Here is a 21,084-nt window from a genome sequence, read left to right as displayed (position 1 = left end):
TCCTCACTCAGCATTGACAGAGCAAGTGTGGCCCTGATTGGCAGTGAGCCACCCAGCAGGTCCCAACAGATCCCAGAGGGATTTATAGCTAGTGAGAATTCCTATAAACACTAAGAATGGCTGTTTCGCTCCTGACAGTTTCTTGAACCATTTGCCATTACAAATTGAATTCTATTTGAAAACAATATACTTTTTGGAACTTGTTCTGACTTTTTAGGTAAATAAAACTTTTTGTGCTAAACATAACATCCTAAATCACAATAGATGTTATAACTCTGGCAGTATGAACATAGTTCACAAAAATCAAGGCAAATGTACTAAAATTCATGGTTTATTAATCAAATCAGGAATAGAGGTAATGGTCAGAGGTAATAATCATAAAGGTCAGAAGAAATGAGGAAGTTCTGAAGATCCTAATTTTAAATGCAAGACAGAATTAAAACAAAACAAGCAAACATTCAAAAGCCAAATTGTTATCAGAAAAAATAGTGAGGAAAATGAGAGCATGTTTTATATTGGTGTTATGAAACTGGTTTTAGTAAAACAGAGCCACTTAAACATAATAGCTTATAGGAACCAAAATCACAAACCTACTAGAGGGGCTGGTGAGATGGCTCAGGGTTACAGCACGCTGCCTTCATTGAGGACTTGAGGGTCTCATCGCCCCCGTGATGGCTCACAACCACCTGCAACTCCAGAGCTGGGAAATCTGATGTCTTCTTCTGGCATCTTCGGGCTCTTGCATGTACATGACACACAGACTTACACTTAGGCACTCACAGACACATAAAGTAAAATTAAAAAAATTAGAATATGGCTTTATTATACTAGAAAATGCTTACGATAGGAAAAGTAGAGGATTGTTTCTTGGGCCAGTGTCAAGTGGCTGGGTGAGCTGCGTATCCAGAACCATGAAGGGGAGAGGATACTCAGACAACAGAGAAGAGAACACAGAACATGGTATGCCATGCTGCCCGCCCGGGGGGCTTCCCCTTTCAGGGGTGCCGTGTGCAGCCTGATCCGAGGAAGCAGTGCACCTCACAAACACGCCCACTAGACTTGGACACTGGTACAGATCTTCATTCTGTTTATTTACTTACTTCCCTGGGGGCACAGGGGCAAAGAGTGAAATGACTTTGCACCCCACTTCCAGTAAAATCAACCAAAAGCTGGGTTTGGCCTGCTGCTGGATTTGATCTATCTCCAGCCAACTTTTCTAGCTTTAGCGCTTGCCTGGGCCCATCCCCCACCTTGTGTTTCAGGGCAGTAGGAATCAGTCAGGACTCAGCGACCAGGCATTCATCTCTCTTCCCAGCCAGAAACAACAGTGTTGCTTTCCCCTCCTGCCTCTCAGCTCTCTCCTTAGGTCTCTCTGTCTCTCGCCGTGGGGAACCTTCTGTTTCTCACATAGCTTCCTACGTGGTTTTCTACCTCAAATGTGGTCCCCTGCCATCCTTTCTCTCCACTGAAATCAGAGAGATTCAACCTTTGACCCTGTTAACTGCTTTACTGATGGGATAAAGTTAAAAATACTCAGTAGGAAAACTTAGGACTTCAGCTCTGTTTTCTCTCAGCCCTTTTCTCCTGCCCTTCACCCTGCATTCTTAGTTGCCCTTTGACCTCCATGTGTCCATGATGTGGTATATGTCCTCTCTCTCTCTGTCTCTCTCTCTCAAACACATAAACTGTAATAAATTTTTTTAAGTAATTAAAATTTGTTCTTTCCATATTTTACCTCGTAAAAAGTAAATTTGAGATGTTTAAACAGAGCAACAGAGCTGGTAACAGAGAGCCTGAACAGCGAAAGATGCCCCTCTTGGTCTTTCTCCTCTTTCTTTAAAAAAAAAAAAAAAATTGGTGTGTGTGTAGGTGTAGTGTGCATGTGAAAGTAGGGTTAGCTCAGGGGTCGGTCCCCTCTCCCACCACGTGGGCCCTCGGGCAAGGGCTTTTCCTCAGCGAATCATCTTACTAGCTTCCCCCCCTTTCTTTTAGAGACAGGGTCTTGCTATGTAGCCCAAGTTAGCCATGACACAATTGGGGACCTAGTTTTCAAACATTTGAGTCTGTGCTCGATATTTCAGACCCCAATACTTCCACTTGGAGGCAGAAGTATTACTCCCAATCTGAGTATGCCACGCTCTTAGGTATTTATTTTAAGAGGCAAGTTCTCACTGTGTTTCCCAAGCTGGCTCCAGCTCTACGCTCAAAGGTGACAGTTCATAGACGGCTCTTAAGCAGCTGGCTTTATCTGCGGGGCCCTACCTCACCTAGCTAAAAGACTTTACTTTGACATAAATAGACCAAAGGTCTCCTAGCAGACCTTTTAAGAATAATATTAACCTTTATTACAGTGATATTTTAAACTGTATGATAAGCGGTTATGATACCGCTTCACAACTGGAAGATCAAAAATTGGCAATACCTGAAAAATGAAACAAAACAAAAACAACAACCAAAAAAAACCCCAATAAGTTGGGTGTCATGGCATATTCCAGCACTCAGGAGGCCTCTGTGAGTTCAAGGCCAGCCTGGGCTACACGTCAAGTTCTAGGACAGCCAGGGCAACCTAGAGAGACCAAGTCTCAAAAACCAAAGAAATAGCAGATTGTAGTAGTATTTTTACATATTAGCTGTATATAAAGTGAAAATTAGTATTTTGCCATTAGCAATGTTTGTTACTTTTTTCCTATTGATTTATATACACCGTTGACATGTAAAGTCAAGGTAATTTGGCCCACATTGCATTATAAGGGTCAAATGATAGAGCTCCTTCGTAATCTAACTTCACTATTGGGGTTTTAACTGCATTCCTGTTATCATGACAGAATACCTGGCAGGAGTTACTTGGCCGGGGAGAGGTTCATCATGCTGGTTAAGTGACAGGGACAGCTGGTCCTTGTGGATGTGAGCATGTTATTGGCTTGGAGAAGAGGATGTTAGAGCTAGACTGGAAGCAAAACTAGTCATACCCTTCAGACAGCTGCTTTTGGTGCCCTCTGTCTGCCAGCTTGGCTCCATGTTGTAAAGGTTCCATAACCTCCCCAAACAGCACTCAGCTGGGGACAACGTTATCAGACCCCAAATCAGGACAATCAGTTTCTTTAGAACCTAGTTTAGAATTGATTTTATAGTCAACTTGACACCATCTAGAGTTACCTGGGAAGAGAGGTCTCACCTGAGGAGTTGCCCAGGTCAGACCAGCCTGTAGTCATGCTTGTGAGAAGCTGTTGTGATGGATGTGGGAAGGCTCGTGCAGAGACTCGAAGCCGATCAAACCACTGAGAATAATGACGTGTGAGTGGTCAGTCCTAAGCAGAGCATCTGTATCATATAGAAACTTGGGGTCTCTCCAAGGTCCAGGGACAACATGGCAGGAGAAAGGACATAGGAGCCAGGTCATGGGAAAGAAATGTTGTAATAAAGCAAAAAACCAACCAAGCCCTGGCCATAGTACTCGGGAACTCCGGAAGCCATGGTTGCCAGCATGAGCATGGCTGAGAAGGGACTCATGAGGCACACCCCTTTTTAAAGGGGCTATTGGCAATTAATTTTGCTGGGGGGCTAGTGCCATTTTTCTTCAGTAGTTTGCCATTGAAATGACCCCCATGCTTCAGTGAAGAATGTCCCACCCTTGCTCATGGGAACAATCCTGTTTTTAAGTCAGTGGGTCACACACACAAAGGACATCAAAACAGGGCAGACACTTTCTGGGAAGAAGGACATTAGTGGGAGAGTGAGGGACATGGGAGAGGATAATGGAAGTGGGGTGAAATGAGCAAAATTCATTTTATGCATATGCTGATTATCAGAATAAAAACTAATTCTCGAAAGTGCTACTGTATGCTGGGGCTTGAGAGGAAATGCCAGCGATTGATAACTTTAGCCCCTCATTAGAGGCTTGTTGATCAGAGGCGGAGCAGTCATTGGCAATACCTCCAAAGGGCTCTTGTTCCTCACGCAGCTGCTGTGACCTGTGGATTCCTATTGGACAGTCAGGGAAGAGGAAAACTGCTGTGCTTTCCTCCTTCTCTTACTTTTCCCTCTTCTTTTTTCTCTCTGTCTTTCTTCCTCAGAGAGTGCTTGTTTCATAGCATCCCTCTCACATCCGTATGTTCTCAGAACAAATGTGCCTAGCTATTATCTTTCCCTTTCTATCATCTATCATCCTGTGGGTCTGTGGAGTAAACCTAGGGTTTATCAGGCCTACTAGGCAAGTGCTCAGTTAGGGTTTCTATTGCTACAATGAAACCATGTCCAAAAAACAAGTTGGGAACGAAAAGGTTTATTAGCTTACACTTCCACATTGTAGTCTATGGCAGGAAGTCAGGAACTCAGGTGAAGGCAGGAAGTGGATGGCAGGAGCTGCTGCAGAGGCAGGGAGGGGTGCAGCCTACTGGCTTGCTCCCCGCGCCTGCCTAGCCTCTTATAGAACCCAGGACCACCAGCCCAGGAAAGGCACCACCCACAAAGGGCTGGGCCCTCCCCTGGCAAGCACTAATTAAGAAAATGCCTTAGAGCAGGAACTTATGGAGGCATTTTTTTCAGTTAAGGTTCCCTTCTTTCAGGACACTCTGGTTTGTGTCAAGGTGACATAAAAGTAGCCAGTACAGTGGGGGCTCTACCACCGAGGTACAGTGGGGGCTCTACCACCGAGGTACAGTGGGGGCTCTACCACCGAGGTACAGACTTACAATTGAGATAGCAAAGTCTCTGCCTGCGTAAAGGCAAGAACAAATGTAGGTAAAGTGAGTAGCCTGAAGATTCTACATGGAAAATAGAAATTGTAGTTTAGGGTAGACACTAGGGAGGTATTTGAAGATTTCTCAGGGTCATTTATTAATAAAGCTATTCAAACCAAAGTATTTCAAACAGATTTTTATTCTCTGTAATTTTGTAGATTTTAAAAATGTTTTAAAATTTTGCATTGTGCTACTGTATAAAGTAAGTAATAAGGGAGCTATGGCAGAAATACTCACTTAAAAGGTTGACTCTGATTTGGGGCAAAGGAACAGAAGAAAATGAATTACCAGTCATTTATAACATTGCATTTTTAAAAAAGGTGTGTGTGCAAGTGTAAGCTGCCTGATGTCGTGGGGAACTGAATTCTGATCTTCTGAAAGAGAAGCAAATGCTCCTAACTTTTGAACTATTTCCTTAGCCCTGGCTTAATATTTTGTGAGTTAGGTCTAATTTAAAAATGGGGAAAACATAAAAGGAAGAAAGTTCCTTTGGCTATATGGACTGGTAAAACAAAAACTAAAAATTTCCAAAATTGGGAGATTTGTAATTGATCAGTTTTAACCAATAAATCATTACTAATAAATACTTACAATTAAATTGGATACTATAAAAGATAATAATAGTCACTTTAACGTTGTTTGCTGTGAGACTTCTGAAGCTGTCTCTATTGGAAGGCCCAGCTGAAAGCGTCCACAGCACGCGTGGACTTCGGGGCTCGTGTAAGGAGGCCCTGAGCCATGGCAGCAGGCAGCTCTGCCATCCAGCAGTTGTGATCTTTCAGAGCACGCTCTAATCTGGCGGAGTTTAAACACAGAAGTAAGAACCAAAGGAGACTGGAAACTGGGAAGACTTACAGGCTGCATAGTTAAATACATCCTGACAAGCATAGTTGTTTCTGGCTTATGCTGTTTGGTAGTGCTATTTCTGGTTGTAAGTGCTACTGTAAATGCTATTTTTTTCTCTTTCAAATGTTTTTAAATATAAAATGATACAAGGATATTTCACAATATTTGGTTTTGTCTATCACCAGAATGTGTGTGTGAAATCTTTCTAACTTTTTAAACTATACTTTTATTTACTGTTGTCTGACGTGTGTGTGTGTGGTGTCTGTGTGCCACAGAGTTCATGTAGAGGACAGAGGACAACTTGCAGGAGTTGGCTCTCTCCATGTGTGTCCTGGGGGTGACACTCAGGTACTTAGGCTTGGTGGCAAGTGCCTTTACCCTCCTGAGTCACTGGTCTCCCCCAGGATAAATTTCTAAAGAACAGATGTAATGATGTCAACTTTAACAGCTATGTACAATAAGTAACATTTAGAAAGTCAAGGGCCACTTTGTTACAGTTTGAATGCTGCCATTATTTCTCATATAAAGTTAAGTTAGCTCTAAGTATTGACACTAAAGCAGAAAAAGCGCATGGAAGATAAAGTTGATACAAAAAGTTGAAATATCCTGTGAGAGAACCATAAAGCATTTATTGCTGGGTTCCTGTTCCTGGCCTCCTCAGTTCTCAACACACATTTGTTTGCTAGTTACCGACAGAGAGTGTCTGAATTCTAATTCCATTCCATCTCATTCCATTAGTGGGCAATTTGCTTAGTCTTTCTCAGCTTCAGTTTCTTCATTGGTGAAACAGGCGTAATGAGAGAGCCTAGTTTCTTAGGTTTGTCATGAGAGGTAAGTGAGTTAATATGGAACAAAGCCTCAGAGCAAGGCTTTTGCATAAAACTCCAGTCGGTGTAAGTGACTTATGGTGACAGTGATGATGCCCACATGGCCAGTGTGTGAGCAACCCTGGCACAAATATGGGAGAGCTAGTGATTCATTATGATTCCTAGCACAAGGATTTGTTTAAAGATCTACTTGTGCCTTTTGTGAGTGTGAGGACTGGCGCAAACACAGTGGCTTTCTAGCTCCCTCAGGTCTGAGACGGAGCCTGGAAAATTCTCCATAAGAAAAATGCAGTTGAGCCAGAAGGAAAAAACAATGGAACAAAGACCCTGGAATGTTCCTTGAGATACAGAGAGCAAAGGAGGCAAGGGCTGGGGCTGGGCTTTGCTGGAGACACTCTAACCCCCCTCTGCATTTCTCCTGATGATGTCATAGGTGTTAAACTGTCAGTAAGAGGCATCACTTCTCATCCAGCTCCAGAGCCTCTACTTTCCCAATGTGTTAGCAATTTTGGCAGCTCTGTGTGTTAGCCATTTAAATGTTTCTAAAAGTGTCCAGTTAGTTTCCAGTGGCTTCCCTCTGCCCTCCCTGCCCCCCTTGGTGTGTATGTGTGTGTGTGTGTGTGTGTGTGTGTGTGTGTGTGTGTGTGTGTGTGTGACAGACAGACAGATTTAAACTCAAGATTCCTTTGCCTCAGCCCCGTGAAAGCACAGCACTACAGGTGTGTACACTGTGCCTAACACTCATTTTAATTGTTTTTAATTGCATATATGCTGAATCTGGTTTTACTTTTTAAAGAAAATTTTTGCTGAGTTGTGGTTTGCACGCTTTACCTCAGGTGTGATGTCCTTGCTGCGGCCTCTCCTTCTGGACGTGGTCCCAACGATTCAACAGACTGCAGCCTTGGCTCTGGGGAGGCTGGCCAACTACAACGATGACCTAGCAGGCGCGGTGGTGAAGGGCGACATTCTCCCGCAGCTTGTGTACTCGCTGGCCGAGCAGAACGTACGGCTTTTTCTGAAAACCTTCTTCCTGCCTCAGGTTTTAAAACTTGATAGCTTTGGCACAGTTGTAAACTTGAAGGCATTAGAATCCTAGGATGCCAATACAACCTCGGATTCCTCTATGTCCATGAGGATATCTTTAGGGGATTTTCCTTTAGGGCTTCTAGGTGGTGTTTTCACTACTGTTAATTTAGGAGAACTATGCAAAAGGTTAAGGGTATTAGACATAGGTAGTTTCTCTGCACTTCTAAGCTCTAGGAGCTGGCTCGGGGAGAAAGACAGCACCCTGAGTAAGAACATAGCTGCTTTCAGCAACCTCGACACACAAATGAAGAAGTGAGAGACAGCCCCGAGGGACAGACTGTGCTAAATGGAAACTTTGATACACATTTTTCTAGGTAGATAAGCATTCCAGCTCTTCTTAAAGTGTCCTCTGGGGGCTGGATAGTCTAGAAGGTGTTTACCCCATAAACATCCGTACCTGTGTTCAATCCCCAGAATCCATGTAAAAATGGTAGACATAGCTGTCCGTGCTTCTACCCAGCACCAGAGTGCAAGGCAGGAATGTAAGGACCTCTGGGATTCAAGGACAACTGGCCTAGCGTATTGATGAGGTAGGCCAGAGAGGGACACCGTCTCAAAGAGCAGAAGACTTTTCTGAGGGTGACCCCTAAGTTAGGCCTCTGGCCTACACACACACACACACACACACACACACACACACACACACTGCACTTTTTGGTGTTACTGTTTTGAATAAGCTATATATTTGCTTTGTAAGTAGGGTTTTAGACCACCCGTTCCACTCTGTTTATTATAATGCAGGCTCGCACCCTCTTTTGATGTCCTTAAGACTAAATTCCTCCTTATATAACAAAAAGATAAATACAAATGAAGAATGGTCAAAGAACTTGAATAGATTCTGTCCTAAAAGAACATCTCCAAATGGCGAACAGACCCACGAGAAATGTGGCAGCATCGGTGAGAGCCGCCAGCCAAAGGCACGGCATGGTGCCGCGGCACACTGACCAGGAGGACCATAACATACTTTTAAGGAAAGTCACAGGTGTGGTGATGACTCGGAGTGGTAGAGCCTCAGCTATTGCTGGGAGGGATGTAGAATGGAATGATTGCTATGATTGTAATTCAGCAGGTCTGCGGTGAATTCGCATTATGATGCGAACAAGCAACTCTTCTAGCTACACATCTGAAAGAACTAAGTGCAACAGTCACGAAAGTCACATACAGGTGTTCAGAGCAGGGGACTCTCTGCAGTCTGGAGGGGAAAGCAACCCAAGCTATCAACAGATACATGAGTAAACAAAATCCCCTCTATCCCATACGATGGACTGTTTTTCTGTCAGAAACTGGAAGTGAGTGCTGATATAGGCCACATGGATGATTCTTAAATCATCATGCCCAGGGAAAGACCCCACACACAGAAGCTGTAGAGTCTAACTTAGGTGAACACACTGGATATGCAAATCCGTAGACTCTGTGTGCCAAGGGATTGGGGAAGAAGGAAGAGAGGGAGTGACTGCTTGATTTGAAGGGATTCAAATGCTTTTAAAAAAAGCATTTCTAGAATAGCAGAATAACATATCCTATTGGGTGGTGAAAATGTTCCCGAACCAGACAGTAGTGGCGCCTTCTCAGCGCTGGGTGGGAAAGCTTCCTAATTAACATGGGAATTTTATGACGTATTTATTTTACCAGACTAAAACATCTGAGCTGTGTGGAAATTTGCTTTATTTCATAGGTTTATTTTTTTTAATGCCTTTTCTGCAAATTACAGAAATGTCATTTTTTCTATGGGTGTTTCTGCTTCTTCTGTGCTGTCAGGCTTTCTTCCTCTGGACCCAGTCTTTCCTTGGAGAGCGGGCGCCATGCTTTCACAGCCCATGTGGGCAGTCTCCATAGTTTTCTGAGGACGGCTAACTGTGTACTAGATGTCCCGCACAAGACAGAGAAGTGAGGAGGCGGCCTGGCCGGGAGGGCAGGCAATAGCTCAGGGCTGTCACCTTCGCAGTGACAGGAAACCATGCCCTCGTTTTAAGCTAAGAAACCCTGTGATTTTACTTCCTATTTCCAGTTCTTTTGATTATAGGAATAAGAACATGAAACGTGAAACATTAGAAATGTGCAGGAGAAAGTGTGACTTCCAGGCACTGGCAGTTAGCAGGGAGCCACTAACTCTATAGTATAAATCTGACAATTTTACAGAATAAGAAGTAAGTTAGTTTAAGATAATGACAATAAATGTGCCATTATTTTTCATTATAATAAAACAATCTTTAGGAAGTTATTTTAAAACTCTACCTTAATTCTGATAATGAATTAGTAGATTGAGTTCTTGATATAATTTAAGAAATTAAATGAAATATGTCACATTAAAACATCAGACCAGTTCCAGCATAATATATTTTTTACATTAACATGTGTTACTGTTTTAGATACAGTATATTAAAATATACTTGGTGTGTTTTCTTTCTCTTATCATAATTTTTATTGTTTATGGTCTTAGTCTAAGTGACTAGAGATCCTTGAGATGAAGTGCTGCAGTTGGCTGGTCCTTAGGTCTGTTTTGAGTGACAATGGCCATAACAGGTTCATATATATAAATGCTTGATCCCCAGATAGTGGAACTGTTTGAGAAGGTTTGGGGATGAGGTCTTACTGCATCAGGTGCATCGCTAGGGGTCAGCCCTGAGGTTTCAAATGCCCACGGTAGCCTTGGCCAGTTAGCTTTCTGCCTGCCTCCTGGTTGTGGATGGGAGAGATCTTAGCAGCTGCTCCTGAGCCCTGCCTGCCTGCCTGCCTGCAGCCTTGATTATGCTGTCTCTTCACAGCAATAGAAAAGTAACTAAGACAGTAGTTAATGTAAAGAAATCATAACTGATAGTGTCAAGCTGGAGATTAACTGGGCTTTATTAATAAGGACTGTGCAGCTGAGTGTGGTGGTGCACGTGTTTAATGTCAGCACGAAGGACATAGAGGCAGGCAGACCTCTGTGAGTTCAAGACCAGTGTGGGCTATGTGGTATGTTCAGGGTCAGCCCAGTGCACACAGTGAGACCTTGTCTTAAAAAACAAGTGAGCAATGAAACCAACAGAGAATTATGACATCATTGCTGTATTATTTTAGTCATGGCAACTATGTTGGAGCCAAACATTTCTTGTATATTTAACTTTCTGGCAATATGGAAGAGAGAAGCATGCTATTCCCGTGTTTCACTTTCAGGTTTTTATTCCTTAACCCAATAAAATTTATATACAGGGCATACTATATATATGAAGCTATATTCACAATTCACACAATGGCTGATTTGTTTTTACTCTTTAAAAAAAGCATTTCTAGAATAGCAGAATAACATATCCTATTGTTTGCCTTATTATTTTTTAACTAGAAGACATATTAGGAATGTTGCGAATGTTTTACCTTAATGTCTCTGTCATCGATAGGTGTATCTTCAGGATGATTCGCAAAGGTCAGGAAAGCCTGCCACGCTTAGAGGCTGAGAGAAAGCAGGGGGAAGAGGTGGGTGGTCGACAGACAGCTAACCCGCTAACTATCTAGAGTCCCGAGTCAAACAGTACCTTTCAGCGTCAAGCAGAGAGAGAAATCACGTTAGTTTATGAATTTTCAGAAAGTATCATGTTTATATTTGATTTTATACAATTTTAAAATGCATGCTTCAAAGTAGCACATTTGTAGCATAATTTATAACTGACCCGGCTTCCAGGTTAGGCACTGGCAGAAGGATGGGGATGTCGAAGAGTCCGGTGTTGGCAGGCCTGCTCATTGTTGCATTCGGAGGCCATTGTGCTTTACACCAGCACTATTTTTGTGTTGCTATTTTAGATTCCGGGTGTTTTCTTTTTTCCCTGTAGTGTGTCTACAAGAAAGCGGCTGCCTTTGTGTTGCGAGCAGTTGGCAAACACTCTCCTCAGCTGGCGCAGGCCATAGTTGACTGTGGTGCCCTGGACTCACTAGTGACATGCTTGGAAGATTTTGACCCTGGAGTCAAGGAAGCCGCGGCCTGGGCACTTGCATACATCGCACGGCACAATGCAGGTACTGGGGTGTGTGCAAAAGCAGGGAGACTCAAGCTTAGGATGATTGGATAGAAAGTTTGCTTAGTAAATCATTGATGGAGTGTTAAAGGTGTGGCTGGATGTCATGAGAGCGGCCTTCAAAAATAGCCATACCATTTTGGACCATACTTTTATAAAACATTTGAGTACTAACGCAAGTGAAATTTGAAGATGGGTCCTATGTCTTAGTGGGCTGGGCAGCCAAAGTAGTGGCACATGCCTGTAATCTCAGTATTCAAAATCAGAGGCAGGAAGAGTCAACGTGAGATCACCTAGCCTGGGTTTCATAGCAAGACGGTGTCTCCAAACACAGCCAAGCCAAGCCAGACACAATCAGATCCATACATTCATGGTGACTGCTCAGATAGTTGTATTATTGCCTTGTCGTCCTCTGAGCTCGCATCGTTCACAACAGGACATTCCAAGCCAATCAAGGAGCCTAATCACATGGATGAATGATGTGGGAAGATGATATGAAGCTGTAGAAAATGCTGCATTCCCCTCTGTTAGCAGGAAGGAGGAGGAAGAAAATAAGGGGGACGTTCTTCTATAAACTGACATCTTGGTGAGGTCAGCAAGATAGGACGGGGCTCTTGGGGGAGAAGGCTGAGAAGTGACATGTTGGGGACGGACTCACTCCATCTCTCGGTAGAAGTTGCTAAAGAACAAATGACAAATGGCATATGAAAATGATCAGGTTGCCAGGAACCATCAAGGTGCATAATGCACAGGGTGCCCATCTGCTGGTCGGGGAGGAGGAGCAGGGCAGGACAGCCATGTGCTAGGATCTGAACTGCAGTCTCCGTGCAACAGTCAACTGCTGCGTGACCTTAGCCACAGTTTGGAGCGTCTGAACTTTGACATCCTCCTCTGAACAGAAGGTAGCTAAGAGTAATTTCTGAGGTTTGTAATATGGGTGCTGAAGCTACAAGAAAATGGCTCTAATCAGTGCGTGGCATCTTCTTGGTGAAAACAAGATGCCCATAGTATTAAATATTGGAAAGGATATGGTAACACACATGACTTTAGCCAGGTGTAGTGGCATGTGCCTGAAGGCCAATATACTTGGAGGATGGCGGTATGAAAGTTTGAGGCCAGCCTGCACTGCAGAGTAAGGATTGAAGCTTTTTTTAAAAAAAATTATTTATCTTTATTTTTTGTGCATTAGTGTTTTGCGTGAATGTATGAATGTGTGAGGATGTCAGATATTGGAGTTACAGAGAGCTGTGAGCTGCTGTGTGGGTACTGGGAAATGAATCCAGGTCCTCTGGAAGAACAGTAATTGTTTTTAGCAGCTGAGCCATCTCTCCAGCCCAGAAGCTTTTTTTAAGGGGTAAAATAAAATGACATTTATGAAATTGGAGAAGGAAGTACAAATTGTATAAAGGAATGGAAAGCAGTGTGCCAAAATTAGCGGAAGCCACAGGCAAGCACACACTGAACACCGGCTTTGGAAATTGGTCCTAAGGAAAAAATATCTCAGAATGAAAAATAGTATTTGCAGAAACATTACTATAACATTATTTATAGTATCAAAATGCCTCAAATATTTGACAGAACTTGAGTAGTTAAATTATATAGTAATCCATTTAATAAAATCTCATGCAACAAAGTAAAAGATAATTAGGGTCCCTATATGGCAAGAAGGAAAAGTAATTATAATACTAAAAAGGGGAAAGTCGTATATTACAGTTAAAATGCTGTAAAATGAGCTTTCCTATGGATGAAGATTATGAAATGTATGTTGCATTACCGAGCTGGTGGAATTAAAGGTGCTTGGAGATGTTGCAGTGCGGCTGGAGAACGGCAGCTGTGGGTGTGGGCAGTCACTGTTGGGCTGACTCTGTGCCTTGCAGTTCTGATACATTGTCTCATTGTGACTGGAGCTGCCCTCAGGGGTTTCTTTATTTGATGAGAAAAGTGTGGCTTGAACACAAGCCCTGTAGTGTTGGGAACCATGGCGTGAGAATGGGGTCTAAATCTGTCTGCACCCAAGTCCCCGTTAGCCGCTACCCCGTAACTGTGCTGCCCACTTCCCGGCAGCCCCGGAGGAAACCCACAGGAGCAGGCAGAGGCTGTCTCCGGTTCTATTTGGTTCTTAAAATGGGGACACCACTGGCCACAGAACAGAAATAGAACAGAGGAAAGCTAAGTTGAGAAAGAAAGCTCTTATCATGTTTAGAAAGATTCATATTTTCATTCCATAGTGTCTGGAGCTTGTAAGTTGTCAGGGAACGCTGACGTGTTGAGAGAACTCAGTGTTTCCAATCAGAAGCCAAAAGCTTCACAGTTGGATTTAACAGAGTCAGAGGACACGTTTCACATTGGAATTGAGTCTCTTGGAGTAGTTCAAAGACGCTCTGGAACAGCCACACAGAAACACTGGTGGTTTGGTCCCAGGGCTTTCTGCCCGTCTTCCCTTTTTGTCCGGTCTGAGAGATGTTACTGTAGTTAATAAATAGGATCTGACTTAGGGATCACATTCTGTTCTCCTTCCATGACCTGGATTCCATGTGGAATTCCCACTGTAATTTAATAGTTTGCTATAGTTAGGGACTAGGGCCCAGAAACTCTGAAAATCACTGTGTCAATTTCTCAGAAGGAAGGGTCACTGCTGTCCAGATCCTCAGAAGTTGCCAGCCACAGCCAACTCAAAGACAATGGAATATTTACCCCCGAATAACTGGTTTATCCCTTAATAGTCTCCTAAACATGGAACATACTGAGAGCACTTGGAAGTAGTCATTCATTATTTTAGTGTTCATACTAAGGCACTCAATGATTTACAAAGTTTTTTACTGTAAGTGAAATGCCAGAGGAGGTGTGCCTTAAGGAGGAGGAGGAGAAGGCTGGGGGTCTGAGGTCAGCTTTTTTTTTTTTTCTTTCCCCTTTTCAGCCAGGTCTCTTCTTCCTCCTCCTTGCTAATTTTTCCCACTTTGCTAACAGGTCAGTTACTTAGCAAGTACATCACAATTTTCAGGGTTAATACTTTTTGGAGACAAAAGTATCTTACTAGAAGCATGAGGGATGAGGTAGGAAGGGCAGTAGGATTGTAGCCACTAAGCAGTGGGCAACCAGGCACAGAGAGATGCTTTTAGGAGCCCCGATCCCCACCTCCCAAGCAGGGGCCTCCAGGCCATGAGCAGCCTAATTAAAAGTGCAGACTAAGGTGAAGACAAGACACGGCTTGGGAGGAGGAATGGGCCTGTAACCAGGGTGTAAAGTGAATGAAAAAATATATTTAAAGAGAAGAAGAAGAAGAAGAAGAAGAAGAAGAAGAAGAAGAAGAAGAAGAAGAAGAAGAGGAAGAAGAAGCGGAAGAAGAAATGGCTTGGTGTTTTGAGGGAAGCATCTCTACACATAAGCTCAAAGATAAGTTTTAAGTGTTGAGAGCTGTAGTTAAAACTCAGGCTATCCTTTGGTAGTAAGCTTTGATTGAACTTAGTCTAGCAAGAGGAGTACATTTGATTGGATGTTCTACACCTTATGCATGATTCGGTGGCAGAGTCCAGCTGAGGAAGCTGCAATGGCAGAGTTGAAGAGTACCTCTGGTCACCAGCAGCTTCTGATGGCACTCTTGGACACACACACACACACACACACACACACACACACACGAAGGAGTGTGTCCAGAATACCAGCCTTCTGTTCATGCTCCCCATGATGTCAGGCACTCTGCCTCTAATTGCCAGGGCCGCTGGCCACATGTGTGTATTCTCCCTCTCCAGCCTGATTAATGTGCAGCTCCACCATGAGACAGGGCCACCGTGGACAGCACGTGAACATTTGCTCCATTACAGGGTTGCACGCACAAGGACTCTTACCTACACAGATAATGCAACGAGAAAGGAGAAGGCTTTCCACTTTAGGATCTTTAAAAACATTCATCTCCTCCAACATGCACCTATCAGCAGCATGAAGAGGGCAGAGCAGCCGGAAGCTCTGCTCACCCCTCAAACTCACCTAACTAGGAGACAAGTGTTAGCGATGCCTCCACTACAGAGAGAAAGGCACAGCGGGGGGCCTGGCCACCCTGCTTCTTGAACTGCAATCACCTAACACCTTTTCAGTATGGAGGGGAATCATTTCAATTTGCAGCTGAATTTCTAAGACTACATTAGGCAAATGCATTTAAAATCCATGAGTGCCCCAGTTGGGCCTTTCACAGCTTTCTGTGAGAGAAGTTAGCCATCGAATGCTTAGGGCTTTGTCAGGGCAGGAATGGCTCTGGCATGCACACACCTGGCTGTCCGTAGACCTTTAACGCCAGTGTCTTCAGGAAAGAGCAGGAATGCTGTGCTAGTACTAGCTGACATGTTTTGGGGCTTTTGTTTTCATGTGTGGTTTTAGATGAATGGCCCAGCTTGCTCTAAAAGTGCAGAATATGTTAATTACATCAAAGCCATTTACTCAAACAGTGTTTGTGAAGTTGTTAGGGTGAGAGGCTGGGCCAGGCAGCCCTAACAAGCTAGGCTCGACCACCCATCCTCAGAGGCCAATTAAGCAAATAAGTAATAGTGAGAGCAGAGAAAGATTTGTCCAGGGCAGTCACTCTGGAAAGGATAGGAGGCCTGTGACCCTCTCCACACCGTCTTGGACGTCCTAGTGTTAGGTTTATGTTTAGATGGAAGGCATGGGCACCCCCAGCCACACAGGCATTCCCCAGAGCAGGCTGGCCAGCCCAGCCTCCTGAAATGACCAGCTTCAGCAAGACACCTGCATCAGGAAATCAAAGGAGAACACTTGCTGTCAGCCTCTGCTCGCCACACCCGTGTGTATCCACACGTATGCAAACATGCATCCACACAGGGACAGCACAGCCACACTCAATATAGAAACGTGATATTGGAATAAAAAAGAGGTTCATTGTCCTGTATATTAAAATAAGAGCCAAGCTAAGCAAAAACAATTGTCTGTCATGGGGACTGGTTGAGGAAATAATGGGCTGAAGCAAAAATGAATACCAATAAAGTCTGAATAATAAACATTGGCATTTCCCATGATAAGGATTTTGTTTTTTAACATTGTAGGCTAAGAGAAATCCCATCCCTGCACGCAAAAAAGCATGCTTTGTAAAGATGTGATTCCACTTACTTTACTGTGTTGGTTCCTTTTTAACCAGGGCATTGTAGACCTGTTGAGTAGCTTGGCTTTGCCCAGTCTCAGCTGTGGAGAGTCAAAGGCCAATGTGATGGTGGGGCTCAGGACACTTTTGTCATCCAGGCCACAGGCAGGTTTCCATCTCTTCTGCTTTCTCGTCTTTGCTCTCCATTTCTTGGCCTTTCCACACCATGTTTTGAGGGTGCTCTTCATAGAAGCCTATGTAAGCGCTGCCTGCTCTGTCCAAGCCAGCTGATTGTAATGTCTACCTAAAGTCTCATTATCTGCAGAGCAATGGCCTGTTTGACTCACTGAGTTTTTAAAGGAGTCAGTTGCCTTGGAAGCGAATGTGTATGTTACCCCTTAAACGATCATTCAATACAATGATTATGAAGAATCTGATAGAGGAATGTGAGATGGAAATGATGGAAAGAAAAATCATGTGAAACTTTTTCATAATGCACAGAAATCTCTCTATGCATTTTCCATTTCTACCTGCAAATTGAGACATCAATCAGCTCAAAATTATAGCCAGATCAGGGGACTGTTAGCTGTGGTTGTTGCATCTTTCCACTGATTCAGTGAAGAAGAGGTTGTTGTGAGATCCAGCCCACTATGTCTGCCTCCTACTGTGTGTGTCCTGTGTGGCCGCCTCCCCCCCAGAAGTAACTTTCCAGTTGGGCTATGACAGATTGTGTTGTGTTGGATCACGTGTTCTGGATCAGTTGTTTTAGACACACCTTCCTTTCATGGCCTGTTGGGAAGCCCACAGTAGGCAAGTCCTCCCAAGACTCAGGAGTGCTCTTGGAAGTGGATTTCAGATGATGGAAGCAGCCACCAGCCCCACCTGAGCCTTGACTGTAGTCTCCTGAAAGGCTTGAGCCCCTTGGCTACACCATTTCCATATTTCTGACCAACAGAGACCACTAGGGAGTAAATGCTTTAGGTAAGCAGCTGAGTTAGACCAAGGCGAAATTAATTTTGTTTGGAAGCTGTTGTTAAAGCCATACAGAAACTTTGGGACTACAGCTTCTTTTATTTTATTATTAATTTTTTAATTTTAATTTTACCTAATTATGAAAAATTGGTTGAATGGGATGTCAGATTATTATCTATGTAAGAGTATGCTCTCAATGTACTTTCTATATTTCTCTTTTAAAAATTTCAGTCAGAAAAAAAAATTCAGTCAGGCTGGGGCCATAGTTAGTTAGCAGAGTGCTTGCCAAGCATAGGCAAGACATGGGTCTCCAGCAGGGTGTAAAGTGATCTGCAAACCAGCACGCTGAGGCTCCAGCAGGAGAACCAGGAGTTTAAGGTCGTCACCAGCCTGGCATGCACAGGCTGTCTCCAGACAGACAGATAGACAGACAGATAGATAGATAATAGAAAGCTAAATAGATAGAGAATACACAGGTAGATAGGTAGATAGGTAGATAGATAGATAGATAGATAGATAGATAGATAGATAGATAGAAGTTTGGGAATAATTATAGCTGTGTCTTTTATTTTTATGGCTAAAGCAAAAACCAGCCAGCCAATTTTTAAACTGAAATGGGGCTACCTAAGTGCAAGGCGTTTGATTGTGACTTCTGGTATTTTTATAATAGGTTAAAATATATCTTTGCAGGGCTTAGAAGTAAAATATGATGGGGGACGAATTAAATCATGATGATCACAACAGATCTTTTTTATGAAAGAGATTTATTAGCTGGAGCTGGAGAGAGAAATGGGTTGAGCAGGACATGATGGAGGGAAAGAGAGAGGGGGCACCCTGATAGAGAAAGGGAAGAGGGCCAAGAGGCCAAGAGAGAAGAGGCCAGGAGCAAGACAGACCTAGAGAGGGACCACATGGCCGGCTGCGCCCTTTAAGGGGGAAGGTAACCACGCCTTCCAGGTGTGGGCACCTGGCCGGGGACACGATGACATCATAAGTTGCTAGGCAACCCAGGAGCAGGTTTAGTTCCAAAATCCTAACAAAATAAGTAGAGTTAAAGAAATCAGGTTCCAGAGGAGTGGCTGAATTTGTGTGCTAACACACACACTCACTTTTTTTCTCTTCCTTTTCTCACTCGGAAAGCCTCTTCATTTGGTGTACTTTTTTACTTATAAGTGCTCAGAATCACTTCAGTTTGCTCAAATTCTTCTCTTCTTTATACCGATTTTGAGCAGAAAAATCAGTTGAGTATCCATTTTGAGATCGCCTCTGCCCTCGGTTGGCTAATGTATAGCTGTTCATCATTTCTCAGCTTCTCCCTGCATTTTTCCTTGTATCATCGCAGTAAGATTCTTCCTTTATGAGACCTCTGAATATGAATTTGAGAATTAATGGTAGAAAGACCTTCACGTTTCCATATCCAGAAAGCTTCTGCACAGGTCGTTTAAGAAGGCGGAAGAGTTAAGCCTGAGGTTGTAAAATGGTGGTTGAGTTTGAAGCCGGCTCCCGATGGATGTGTTTTATTTGGCCTGCGCTATGTTGTCTCACACAGAGTTCCTTTGAAAAATAAAGCTGCCAACACTTAAAGGGCGAGGAACCTCACATTTTAGAAAGGCCTGACACAGCATGCCTGTTCTTGGACAACCTCCCAGGGCTAAGGCTGGGCGCTGCTGTTCCTTATAGGTAGAGGCTTTCCTACTCTGCACTGTGCCCGAGCGTCCTTACTTCTGCGGGATTTATTTTTTTAGTTTCTTGCCTGAGCCCTGTAGGTGCTGAGTTTACCACCTTGGATCCAAACAGACAGTTTCTTAAATGCATAATTAAAAAGTAAGATTAAGGGTTGAGGGTGTAGTGCAGTTTTCACAGACGGGTACCACCTCTGATGCCCTTTCTCCTCCGGCAGTCTACAGAGCATCTCTGCTCATGAAAGCTGGCAGGAAAGAACAGCTTATTTCTAAGCTGAATACACAAAATCAGAAGTTGGAAGCAAGTTTCCTGGGCTCGGTTTACGTCAACTTGACCTAACGAGAGTCATCTTCAAGGAAAGACCCTCACCTGAGAAAATGCCTCCATAAGAGCAAGCTGTAGACACTGCCTTAACTAGAGATTAATGGACCCAGCCCATTGTGAGTGGAGCCATCCTTGGGCTGGTGGTCCTGGCTTCTATGAGAAAGTAGGCTGAGCAAGTCTCGATGAGCAAGCCATTAAATACAATTCTTAAATGGCTTCAACTTTTGCCTCCAGGTTTTGCCTTGTGTGAGTTCCTGTCCTGACTTCCTTTGATGACTAACAGTGATATGGCAGTGTAAGCAATAAACCCTTTCCTCCCCAGGTTGCTTTGGTTGTGGTGTTTTACCACAGCAAAAGTAACACTAAGACAGTCCATATATGAGGAAGAACATAAGGTTTTGTTGTTTGTTTTGTTTTATTCTGTTTTCGAGACAGGGTCTCTCTATGTAGTCCTGGCCATTATAGACCAGGCTGGTTTCAAAGAGCACCTGCCTCTGCCTCCTGAGTGCTGACATTAAAGGCGTGTGCTGATAGCCCTTGGAGGAAGTGTTTGTTTTTATTTCTCTGGTTACCTTACTGAAGATATTTTTCCAATTTCATGCATTAACTTGAAAATTCAATAAAATTGTATCTTGTATGTGTCATATTTTCATTATCCGTTCATCAGTTGATGACTTCTAGCCTGCTTCTGTTTCCTAGATATTATGAGAAAGGGGGCAATAATACAGGATTTCATGCAGCTAAGGCTATTCTCAAACTTGCTACAGAGCTGAGGTTGACCTTGGACAAATCGTCATCCCAGGATCGCACGGCTGTACCAACACATACTCTTGAAACATAGTAATACACACTTTTTAATTTGTTATTGGGCAGTATAAGATCATGCCACATGTTATTATACAAGAAATTAATCTGAAGATTCATTTAAAACAAGGCTAAGATATTTTCAGGTACTAACGATAAACTTCTTGAATTCAGAGATTGCCTGCCTTTTGTCTCCTGAGCACTGGAATTAAAGGCATTCACCACCACACAAGGCCTACTTTTTTTATTTTTGAAACAATCTCCAGTGAGCATCTGTGTCTGTACTAACCATTGCTTTCAAAAGCATGTTAATTGAATGTCTAAAGGGTGGTTTCTAAAATAGTTTTAAATGAGCTCCCTGTGGAGAGACGGCTCAGGGCTTAAGAGTACTGACTGCTCTTCCAGGGGACCCGGGTTTGCATCCTAGCAGCCACAGGGCTCACAGACCTTCTGTAACTCCAGTCTCAAGGGATTTGACAGCCTCTCCTGGTCTCTGTGGGCACCAGGCACACTGACATGCAGGAGGGCAAAACACCCATAAACAAAAAAACAAACAAAACAAGCTCCCCAAAAGTTCTCTTAGGAGAAGTTTTAAATGTACAGAAATTTCTGACTGTGTGGTTCCTACTGATTTTTTTGTTGACTATAAAAGCAAAGGAAGAAGGGGAAGGAGGAAGGAGGAGGAGGGGTAAGTGTTTCCTGGAATGAAGTCCCTGCAGTGGTCTCTT

The 21,084-nt window shown here is 43.5% G+C and overlaps 1 protein-coding gene across 1 annotated transcript in view; it reads left to right on the top strand.

Moving 5' to 3' along the window:
• The window catches only part of Spag6 (sperm associated antigen 6), a 55,939-nt gene that overhangs the window by 10,695 nt on the left and 24,160 nt on the right, over positions 1-21,084 (top strand). Inside the window, exons 5-6 of the mRNA XM_060373011.1 lie at positions 7,249-7,415; positions 11,305-11,488. Of these exons, the coding sequence (XP_060228994.1) occupies positions 7,249-7,415; positions 11,305-11,488 (351 nt within the window). The remainder of the gene's footprint in view (positions 1-7,248; positions 7,416-11,304; positions 11,489-21,084) is intronic.

This window comes from Meriones unguiculatus, chromosome 19 (assembly GCF_030254825.1).
Source record: "Meriones unguiculatus strain TT.TT164.6M chromosome 19, Bangor_MerUng_6.1, whole genome shotgun sequence".
In the NCBI taxonomy this organism is placed as follows: Eukaryota; Metazoa; Chordata; class Mammalia; order Rodentia; family Muridae; genus Meriones; species Meriones unguiculatus.
The sequence above is the reverse complement of the archived record's forward strand: the minus strand, read 5'-3'. Positions and strand labels throughout refer to the sequence as shown.